This window comes from Branchiostoma belcheri, unplaced genomic scaffold, assembly GCF_001625305.1.
Source record: "Branchiostoma belcheri isolate BF01 breed outbred unplaced genomic scaffold, Haploidv18h27 scaffold4, whole genome shotgun sequence".
NCBI lineage: Eukaryota > Metazoa > Chordata > Leptocardii > Amphioxiformes > Branchiostomatidae > Branchiostoma > Branchiostoma belcheri.
Window position 1 is genome coordinate 8,313,632 of NW_017804020.1, and position 11,982 is coordinate 8,325,613.

General features: G+C 41.1%; 2 protein-coding genes across 2 annotated transcripts; one reads left to right on the forward strand and one right to left on the reverse strand.

Moving 5' to 3' along the window:
- Positions 1-386: 386 nt before the first annotated feature.
- LOC109477137 (ubiquitin-conjugating enzyme E2 D1-like) lies at positions 387-5,932 on the reverse strand. Its single transcript, XM_019778199.1, has 6 exons — positions 5,753-5,932; positions 4,996-5,120; positions 4,339-4,369; positions 3,185-3,212; positions 1,952-2,062; positions 387-1,156 (listed from the first exon to the last, which is right to left on the reverse strand). Exons 1-6 carry the CDS (start codon positions 5,773-5,775, stop codon positions 1,019-1,021), a joined length of 456 nt encoding a protein of 151 aa, XP_019633758.1. The 5' UTR covers positions 5,776-5,932; the 3' UTR covers positions 387-1,018.
- Positions 5,933-6,491: 559 nt separating this feature from the next.
- Positions 6,492-11,562, forward strand: LOC109477120 (uncharacterized protein DDB_G0292642-like). The gene is made up of 4 exons (XM_019778179.1): positions 6,492-6,676; positions 9,676-10,031; positions 10,631-11,105; positions 11,431-11,562. The coding sequence occupies exons 1-4, from the start codon at positions 6,599-6,601 to the stop codon at positions 11,560-11,562; spliced, it is 1,041 nt and encodes a 346-aa protein (XP_019633738.1). The 5' UTR covers positions 6,492-6,598.
- Positions 11,563-11,982: the final 420 nt, after the last annotated feature.

Genomic DNA, 11,982 nt, shown 5'->3' on the forward strand with positions numbered 1-11,982 from the left:
CCTACACATGTATTTTCTTTTACTGAACATTCAATGTCAATATAGCACCCTAATAAATTCCTTTAAACGCTACGTATCTAATGTTACCACAAATCAATGTTTTGTTGTTCTTTAAAAACATAGGAAAATAAAGAAATTGATACTAATAATTTACAGCCCAAGACTTAGACTAGGCACAATAGGAATAAACTTGCTTGTCATCTATAACTATAACACTGCCAGCTTCTTCAAGAGACCTATCTTAACCATCTTTAGTCATACAAAAAGTGACTCAAAACTCGGGCATCGCTGACGGGTGTTGTGTAAATAGAATTCGGTTTGTAACCGCTGATTCGAATCCTAAAAGTCAATTCTTGACGTCTGGAATAACTGCAACCATCCCCGTGCCTGCGCGATATTTCAATTCACCTTTTTCCACAAGGTCGGTTTTGGAACTATTCTTAATACGTAAAACATGCCAACAAATATGCCTTAAATAAAATGTGCCCTAAGACGTATAACAAAGCAAGATTTTTATTTCAAATGCAATTTAAGGTAAATAATACATCAGCCCTCCCTGTTAGATTTGCAGTTTAGGCAGCAGACTAATTATGTTTTTAGAAGAAATAACTCTCCCCATAACGCGCTGTCAACGTCAAGTTGACGTAATTTGGAATTTTCATCTCTATGGCAACAGTACTTGAAAATTTAATATCGCCTTGCCGAGCGACTTAGGCCACACCGACTTAATTTTATGGATGACATCCAGGCGCGCATCAATGCGGAGCCGGTTGTAACTCTGGAAGATGGCGCACCCAAGCCTTTTTTCACTATAACAACGTGAACTTTAAAGACGCTCCATTTTTTAAATCGCCCGATCCCATTCAAGGAATAAAATGTTTATAAAATTGTTACATGGGGTCATTGTATTGAATTACGTTAAGCTTCAGTGCCAGGAACACTATTAATTAAAAAAAAATAAGTACATAAATGTCAATCTTCAATCTTTTGATCTTTTTAGAGGGATCTGTATATACTTCTATGTGGCCTTTTCAGCACTTTTCCGGGCGTTGCTGTCATACCGCCCCTTGTAGTGGTGATATTCGTTGAGAACATCGTGGTCAAAGGCGTTGTCCTCTTCCGGGCGGATGAGGAGAGAGAACAAGGCGTTCAGCACCTGAAACACGATAGATTTTAATATCAAGTAGTAAACGTGAAATGTTTTCGCTCTTCAACAACAAACAAGAATTCGGAGATCTCAAACCTCCATGAAATATATGAGTTTTTGTTAATGTTTTTACACTGTACACTACACTACAGTACAGAACAAAATAACACGTAAAGTTTTTGTTGGCCTGAAATAGGTCAGGCTGTCAACTCAGTACATGTAGCCTAGAGGGACCTCATCAATTAAACCGTGTAGGCTCGCTGCATGACCACACGGGTTTTGCATTAGAGGAAGTCTTTGACAGCTGGTGTTTTGTTGCATAACTGGCACATCTGTTTTCCCTCAAAATACAAAAGTTCTGCTTCAGTACCAAGGTCAGCCACCAGGAGGCCCATATTTGACCTTGACCTTTGGCTTCCTAAGACCTACCAGCATACCTAATATCATCACAATCCATAAAGGCGTTCTGAAGTTATGCTGACTACAAATGTGCGGAAACACACACACACACACACACACACACACACACACACACACACATACACACACACACATACATACAGAGAGAGAGAGAGAGAGACGCGCCAAAACAATACCTCCATTTTTCATGGAGGTAATAAGAAAAGGGAGGTCGATAAATGACCTGGGGAACAGTTATTGATATTGTCTACTATTACCCGAGGAGATGGGTTCACCTGGGAAGGAGTATGAAGACAAGCACTGGACAGAAGAGAGTAGAAAGTTAACATCATTTGGTGAAGTTATGAGATCATGGAAGTCATGGAAGTCATGATGATTCCTTACCTGTTCAACGGTTCCTCCTGCCACCCACTCATCTTCAGCCAGGAAGCGGAGACACACCTGTCCGCTAGTCTGACTCACGTTCAGGTGGTAGATCGGCGTGATGAAGCGCACCTAGCGGAGCAAGAGATAATTGCACACTCTATTTTACTTAGGAAATTGCTATTTAAAAGACGTTTTCCACAGTATTGACAAAAAAGCACAAAAAAGAACATTAATAACCTGTTGTCTTTCAAATAAAGATACTATCGAACGATGGGGTTTAGTTTAGTTTAGTCTAGTCTGGTCTAGTCTAGTCTAGTCTAGTCTAGTCTAGTTTAGTTTAGTTTAGTTTAGTTTAGTTTAGTTTAGTTTAGTTTAGCAAACTGTTTTGGTTTGTGATTTAATATAGAGATAAACTAGAAAGGCCGACATTTGCTTTGGAGCAAATTCAGCATGACTACACCGCACATTTACGGCATGGCAGGGAAAGAAGGAGAAACACAAGGGAAACAATGTTTTACATATCGATAAAACTATAGTATGAAGTGACAAATAACAAAGAATATAACAGTTGGATAGCTATCCCCTACATTATTGATTAGTATTTTTTAATTTTCACAACTCAAACTGTGGATTTTCAAGATAAAAAAGCGTTTATGCCCTGCATTCCAATGCTTGAGCAGGAAAGTTTGACATACCTAGACCAAACCACTTCAACGCAGTACGTACTTTCAATATGGTATGGGTTGTGCAGCTGTTCATGGAGTTAACTCAATTATGTCCAACAGCCAATCAGCAAGAAGAATAGAGGAAAGTTGCATGCCTATTGGTTGATTGCTGTGCATGCCAGACAGATGACTCATAGATAGTCATGCCTAACTATATTGTAAATTGTGACCTGAAAACAATCATAAAGTCCCAAATTATACAAGTTTAGGGGAGAATTCGGCCAAAAATTATAATGAATTGTTGTTTATCAAAATCAAATATCAGATGATTTGAGTGTAATACCAGGTCTCCAGGACCCCAAATGTACAGATTTTGTCACAAAATGGCAAAAAAAAAAAACAATTTTAAATGCCTGTATCGAAAAAAGGGCCTAGGGGCATTTGTCCACTCTACCTTCATGCCAAATTTTATGCCATTTGGCTTAGAAATGAAGGAGTTGAATCAATTTAAAGAAATGGCAGGAGGAGGAGAAGAAACATGAGGAAAAACAATATGACTTCACCACATAGTGATCAATGTACTCACGATTGGAGGCCCAAGGGGGTAGTTTTCGCTACGTGAACAGTCAAGGAATAATAAAAAACTTTACCATATACAGTAGGGTCCATACCATGTCATGTATGACACAGATGATGACAGAAAAACTCATGTGCTTATTTACTGAAGTGGATTCAGCCATTAAGCTTTTTCTTGTAACCTCAAAGGTATCCAATGCAATTTAAGGGTGGCAAAATGTGATTTTCAATGTTAATCTACTGGTAATTCTTTTTATTTTCTAGTAAGGCCACAGCACGTAAATTTTATAGATGACATCCTCCGCAGATTCCAAATGTAATGCGAGCGGGCGAAAAAAAACCAAGGCGGGCCGAAAAAAACAAGGTTCCTACAATTAGAATTTTTACTCAATTATTGTACAAATGGTTTTGATTCAGGGGGAACATCACATATACGCAGCCAACATCACACATCACTGCATCAAAGTAAGAAACAAAACATTAAATCAGAGCCTTTTCTTGTCTCCTCTCTTCATATTTATCTGCCATCCACGTTCATGGCATGACAACAGACATTTTTGCCCTTTTTCGGCATGGTGACCACTGTCAGAAGGCGACAAAATTTTTTTTTTTCTCCAAAATCAGGCGAAAATTATTGCGCGCGCTGATGTCATCCACAAAAATTACTTGCTGTGGCCTAAGTTGAGTCAATACTTTCCCATAGCATTCAGATATCTGCGAGGCAAAAATGCAGTTGCTTGTTTCGTATAGTAGGATTGTTTGAGATATTTTTGGCGGCACCCCCCCCCCCAAATAATGAGACGCCTCACGGAGCTAGTTTTGTGGTTATTTCACACGTTTCAATTACAAAATGATGACGTGTTGAAATGGTATAAATGTCAATATCAGATTTTATCTTCCAGAATGTTTTGTTTTTACCACCCTGAAATTAAATTGGTTGCCTTTTATTGCTAGGTACCAATTATAAGTGTGTTTATTGACATTATATTACATTATATTATATAACATAATATTTACATGCAAGTGTTTACAAGAAAACGATTTGTTAAAATTATAGTAATGTCAAACTGCGTGGCTAGATATGAATTACATAGTTATACTTCAATAATGTATTGGTACCACTCTATCACATTTAAAAATTGCCTAAGGCGAAAAAAAGGATACGGAAGCAGTATCTGAATCTTGAACTTCCCTCCTGTTAGTGAATAAGATGACTTTTAGTTAATGATTTAGGAATGTAATGTACTGTTGTCATAAGATATGAAGGTATTCGCAGTTATAAGAACAATATAGAGATGATCAATAAAAGGCTAGCGCCAAATCGGTACTGTGACATTGTTTTTTTTTTATTTCTAGCTACAAGTGTGGCATTAAAATACTTAGAACTGTTACACGTGCACCGATATGCTGCTTTACATCAATAATGGCTATCACGTCGTAAATGAAACTGTGTTACAATAAACTATAAGCAGGGGTCGAAACACCATTTGCATATTGGGGCTGTGTATGTATTTCTGATGTACATGCATATGCTACCTGCACCCAACCTCCACTTGTCCATGTCAAAACCAGACCCGGACACTGAGGGGACACGTTGAACCATCGGTGGCCAGATGTTGTGCTTTGTATTATCTACAGTAGAACCAATGAATTCGTAGACAACACAATGGTGCTTTGGAACTTTTTTTCAGAAATTCTATTTTTATGAACTTTGTGGTGTAGGTTTGCAGAAAAATATATTTCGATCCCTGCTGTATTACGTAGGAAATACAATGTAGATGAAGTAATAATGCTGATTCAGTGCGGTAAAAACAGTAGTACCTTTATACAGGGAGTCCTGTGGCCCCGGGATGACAGCCTCCCACACGTGCAGGTCGTCTGAAGGTAGCGACACCTGGATACCGACAGGAGGGGACTTCCTCAGGGCGGCTAGCTCCTTCTGTACGCTGTAAAATAAGGCATGATGCCACACCGATTTTATTTGTTGGTTCTTGGATTTTTAGAAAAAAAATATAAAGAGGCAGAGCTAATTTTTCGCTAAAAACAGACCGAGGCATCCTATGAGACGACCAAATGCTACGATATGAGCCATGAAGTAAACTTACAAGGGTCGTTCGTAATTCAAACACGTTGACCACAAGACTAAACAACGATCGGGTTAAAAACATTAAAACAGCCAAATAGATAGAATAAGTGGCCAGGAGTCGGCAAATTAGAGAAGGGAACCCTCCCCTGACTGACTCTCCTGGTCAGTTATTTCTAATTTTTCTTATAATTTCCCATTTTTGCAAAATGCTACGATCTGTCGAACGATGGCCTGGTCGAGGCTACGGGTATGGCTCAGGTGGGGATCGAGGCTATGAACACCCCAATGCCAATGGCACTTCGGTCTCAAGTCAACCTAGCCGTAAACCCACAGGCACAGAAAATATATATCCAGGCTCTTTGCGAAGGTAGATATGCCTTTGCAATTATCCTAGTAACCTTCTTTCACTTTGGAGCATACAAAGCATTCAGCTGGGAGCGCGATATTTCTACTTCCGGGTTAACCGACTGGGGCAAATATAAAGCAACTCACCGGGATGCGAATTGTCTCTCCATAATTCGTGTTGCTTGATCCCAAACTGTTTCTTCACCGAATTGGTTTGAGAAACTTTCACCTGTTGTCTAATAAACAGTCTTGTAGTATCTGTGGTCATGTATTGAGTCTGACTCAGCGGGGATTTCAGAGATGTGGTAATCCCCGATGGTTGGTTTCGGTCCGCTATGACTCATTGGCCCGGCCCGGCACTTTCATTATCGATTTCTGCGGGGGGAGTCATGTAACATGTTGATGTCCATATGTGTCATGTATCATCATACTATACAGACGGCGACTGATGTGATATTATAATCATATTAAAGATTGACAAGACGCTGCAAAGTACACCTCTGTATGCTTAACGCCGTGTACATTTTGGAAGCTTAGCTGTTACCACCCCTCCTGAAATAGTGGTATGAGCCGGTGGAAAGTCCACTGACGTAAACAATCCGGGAAACTTGGAAAGTACCATTCGGCTGAGGTTGTTCCATTTTAAGCGCTGTGGGGGTTGTTTTCCCTACTTAATGCAACTAAATAATCACAAATGATGATTTTGGCACTAATTTCGCAGGAGTTAAGCTACGTATACGTTATTTAAAGCTGTTTATGGCAAAATACCAAAAGGTTTACATTATACGTTCGTTGTCGTGTAATTATATTATTAGGAATACAACCTCCCCCCCTTCTTAACCTATAGCATTGGTATCGCCTTATTCTAGACTACGACCATGCACGTAAAGTCCCTTGCATTTTCAGTCTCACAGCCACTGGCAACAGTAACTTGTTGATTTTCTGAACGTTATTTGCTGTATTTTGCCTTTCTAAAATTTTGTGATCGGCAAAATGCCTGAGGGTGACAACATTTGGCAGCTTTTTGTCAAAGGGCTGCGTGGAGAGACCACCGTTGTGAGGATCCACAAGGTATGTAAAGTTCGGCTCATAGTGTAATACTCTACTTTAAGAAGTGGACGGAAAGGATGGAGTGAAACTGACAACACGACAGAAATATGGATGATCATGTTTACCGAAGGAAAACATATTGTTTTTTTCCTATTCTTTTTCTCCAAAGAGTGTCCTCTGACCTGACCAATGACATGATTTGTTGACGTCTGTCACCATGGTAACTGGTGTTGTGTTACATAATGTTGCAATTTCATGGTCTGCTCTGCTCCTGTCACCATAATAGTGCATGTATGTGAATGTGTTTGAGCAAGAATTAACAGAGCAGGCCATGTCCGAAGGTAAACAGTATGCATGCCCTTTGCAAAATTTTAATGTTACTTCTCTAGTATATTAATTTTTATTTATTAGACTATACAAAAAATATATTCCAGACACTCTTGTACTCGGACTGTACGTTGGTTGCAGGTTCAGGGTACTTTTCCTATTCTGCTAAGTTGGCCAAGAGGGAGATTTATTCAAGTCATTACCTCATTTGCATAATTCAAGAAATGTTAGGATAGCGTTCTTTCTAAAGATAAGACTGTCATTGGGTGGAGAATATGATCAACTGATACTCTTCATGCAAATAATGCTCTAATTTGCAAAATCAATGAGTAAAATAGTTACTGTATAATTCGTCCACCGAAAGGGTTAACATGATTTGGCGAAGGTATGAAGTCGTGGAACTCCTGCTTTCATTTTCGGCGGGTACATTCATTTTCTGTGAGAACTTCCATTTTCTGTGGATGTTTCCATTTTTAGTGGGTACATTTCTGTGGGCAAGGGTTTTACGGAAAATGCGCATGGCTGTGTATGTACCTGGCATGTGTACCTAGCCTGTACGGTACCTGGACTGTCTACCTGGTTAGCTCACGTAAAAGGTTGGGCTTTGTACCTGGCTTGACTCCATTGCGTCTACCTGGGCTAGCTACCACGTCAGGCTCCTCAGATACCCCCATTCATATCCCTACAAATGATATCTATGCTGCTGCGCCCTCTAGCTGAATTACTGAAAATTACACATATTACACTGGGTATGGTGTAGCATTTTGCCTTTTGGGAAGAAATCTACATTAAAATGGGAGGGTGAGGCATACAAGATGAATTGTAAAGAAGACATTACTTTTTCATTATTTTCATTATTTTCAGCAGTGTGCATGAAATGTGCGGGATGATATACTGCACTGTTTCATGTCTTAATCATGTCATAGACTTCCGACTTTTTTTCGTTTGTCTCCTAAGCGGCAAACAAACTGTGGTCACTTTTCTACATGCTCCCAGGACCCCGTTTTTAATTGGGGTATAAAAAAATAAAAAAAAGATGGAAAACTAGACAAGAGAGACAGGAGGTTTCTTAACTATTTTCTTTTTTTTTTAACTTTTCGACGTTACTGAGACATAAACAAAGGAAAGGGGATAGAAAAAGGATGTGCCAAGCTACCCACGACAGGTTACTGTCCAAGTGCTCCCACCAACCCACTCCTGCCAACTTGACACATCAAAATAAAATAATGACATAAAAGACAGACATTTCGCAACAAAAAAACTGATACGACTAGAAGGGAACGGGGGATTAAAACCGCAGGCGTAGTTTCCCCCCTACGACCTTCGCCCAACGTACAGAAGTGCACCACTGAGCTAGGATTATAGTAGGAAAGCTGCCTCGCCAAGTTTGGCGGTTCAGCCGTTCAGGCGCTATGTGACATCAAAGTTGGCGCGGGCACTTTTAGCCCCCCACCCCGGTCTAGATGGAGTTTAGGAAAATAACCTGTATAAGCCAGAAGTAATGATATAGTCCGCCATCTTGGATTTTGGTCAATGACGTCATCAAATTAGCATATTTAATGATATTTTTAACATTTTTAATGGTAAAATTATATAATTGTTGCAAACAATATTTTAGGAAAAGTCACCAAGGTTGACGGTTTTAGCCCTAACCGTTCAGACGCTATCCGACATCAAAGTTGGCGCGGGCACTTTCAGCCCCCCACCCCCGGTCTAGATAGGGTTAAGTGTTGCCTACGTACAGAAAGTCCTAACAACTATACCACCCTGTGTGGCGCTATCCATTAGCTAAACAAGAATTCCGAGATCTCATACCTCCATGAAATATGGGCTTGATATGTAAATGTAAATTTCCTTTTTAATTATGCAACTTACCTCCGCATTAACATGATATATGCATCGTGATGCATGTTAACTTTTGATTAACTTACAGATGTCCCAAGTATGACATTCCCATTATTCACCATTAAGAAATCATAGAATTATTTCATAAATTATTCAAATTAGGTCATCATTTGCATAATTAGTATCTGTTGATGTTCTGCCTGTCATAGGTTACATACATTACATGTATGAAAGTAGTATAATGTAAAACACTGTAATCATAGAATTTCCTCATTAATTATGCAAATAAAGTCCTCATTTGCATAATTTGCATTTAATCATGTACATCTTTCTCCCAGCTACCCACGCACCAAAAATTATGAAAATATGTTGTTCCTATCTGGACTTATTGGCTTTAAAACATTTCGCCAGAAAGTGCCCTGCAGTTCCAGAACAAGCTGCTAGGGGAACCAAACTCACACCACTTATTCCTGACAGGAAAAGCAATCTGTCACCAAAACATCAAGACCATAGCATGTTCAGGACAAAAGATACAAAAACCGGAAGTTCTGCTGCAGTACCAAGGTCATCCACCAGGAGGCCCATATTTGACCTTGACGTTTGTCTTCCTAAGACTTACCAACATACCAAATATCATCATAATCCATAAAGGCGTTCTGAAGTTATGCTGACCACAAAGTTGCGGAAACACAGACAGACAGACAGACACACATACATACATACATACAGACAGACACACCAAAAACAATACCTCCATTTTTCATGGAGGTAACTAGAAGACGCGAAATAGAGACGCGAATCCATTTCGTAAGAAAGCCGCTTAGCAAATATATTGTATTGTTTTGCAGGACGCCACTGTCGACGAGCTGATTAACAAGATCAGTGAGAGGAACGGCATACCTGCGGAGACGCAGCGCATCCTATACACAACCAAACAACTTGTGTATGGTCAGAACAAATACCTGTCGGACTACAACATGGAGGATCAGTCCAACCTCACCGTCGTGCTGCGACTGAAGGGAGGAAGCAACACCGTGGAGGACTTGTCCCCTCCGCCGAAGCAACTGGACGAGGACGTGGAGACCACCGAGGCTCCTGATATGATCAGCTGGGAGGATGACCCCAACACGCCCCGAGCCAAGATGTCCTGTGGGCACGCCATCACTCCTGAGACACTCACCACGTTCTGTGAGAGTCTGCTGAGGTATGTGTCTTTCATTCATGCTTCAAGTTGGCTGCATGTGACTGCAGCGTGGCGCGTCCGCCATTTTGTTAGTCACTTTTCTTGCTTATCTATCTTGTTCCAAGTGTTCAGAGATCTACAGGTAGCCCTCATTCCCAGTAGGATAAATTTGTCCGGATCGAGCCGAATTAATTCTGTTTGGTCCGGCTTCGATCCTGCTTCGAGCCGGATTTGAGCCCGGTCAAATCGAATCAATTTTATCTTATCGGCCTCGATTTTATCTTAGTGGGAATGGAGCCCTGGATTTACATTTCGTTTTAAATATTGTAAATAAAAGTAAATGTTTCTTTACAGACTTTCTTTCTCTCAGCTCATTACTTATGGGTATGGAAGTATTGTGTTGAATGCCTTTGAATAAGTTTGTTTCGTGTCCAGACAGAGTATGTAGACGTTAGGGCATGAGGGAAGAATGTTGAACAGCATAATATGAGGTCAAAAGAGTGTGTCAGACAAAATGTTAAATGGGGGAATCTTTTTCGGAAGACAGCATGGATCGGTCCTGATCCTGAGTGTCATACAATGCCACAGATGTCTAAAATCTTCGATCTTTGATTCTCCAGTTCAGGAAAGTACGTCTTCAAGTGCCCTTACATCGGTGAAGGTAGAGCGTATTGTGGCAAGGAGTGGACCTATCTGGAGGTCCGTCGTCTCGCCGTCCTCACGGCGGACGAAAAGAAGCAGTTCGAGACCAAAATCTCCGACAACTACCTGCGCAAGGGGATGGGAATCCAGGAGTGTCCCAAGTGTCACTCTCTCTGTGAGCGCATCAACAAGAAGCACAAGCGCGTGGTGTGCCCCCTGTGCTCGGCCTCTGACGGCGTGGAGTTCCACTTCTGCTGGCACTGCCTGCACCAGTGGGTCGGAGGAGGCATCGAGAAGTGCGGCAATGTCAGCTGCGGCGGTGAAGACCCGCGTCTCAAGATCCTCCGCGACTGCAAGAAGAAGACCATCGTGGGCGTGGCTAACTGTCCTGCCGTCAGGGCCTGCCTGAAGTGCGGCATGCTTATCGAGCATGAGAAGGCCTGCAAGCACATGGTACGGTGTTCTAACTTACTGTATTCACTTCCACCTCTACATAATACAGAATAAATCAACAGATTGGATATATTATCTGAAGATGTAGGAGATTCAGACTGGATCCACTATGCATATATAAATCATAAGTGACTTGCCAAAACTGCACAACTCAGTAAGCTTGCATCGTTTTAGAAAATAGGACTTTCTGCCTTTGCATAAAGTCTGTTTACTGCCTTTCTGGTAGGCAGTGCATTCACCGAGACAGTCTCTTTTGACTCCTCCCACGGATGACCTTTCAGTCATGTTTGACTCACTGATTGTCCGTTATTCCTCCTATTTTCAGGCCTGTGTCTGCGGTCAGAAGTTCTGCTTCATCTGCCTGAAGCCCGACCTGAACGGACACTACCAGTGCGGCAGTTACGACAGTCCGTGCGAGATCGCTGAAGTGCAGAAGACCATCCCTGCAGACAACTAAAACGGCTTCCGTGCTTTCTGGCAGAATAGAAATAAATACAAGCAATGGCGGAAAAACGCGTACGGCTAAGCTAAATAACCGAGCACATAACCAATTTGCATTGTTTGTCTTCCAATACTGTTTTACAAAGTCCGACGTCTCTAGTGATTGGTATTGGTACTCTGTCTCATTCAGACATTGGCTCCCCCCATCACGAGGTGACGTCAGTGGAAGGCAAACCATAAATAGTCACAAATTGAACCGCATTCTTAAAAAGACTCAGCGCTATCGCCGGAGCCCCATACCATATATGGTTGACCTCAAAGGAACCGATATGATTATCCAGATATCAATGTAGTATTACAGTCAGTGGCAGTAACTGAAATTGAAACACTTTGAGCAGTAAACGTGCAATATTAGTATTACAGCCAGTGGTAGTAA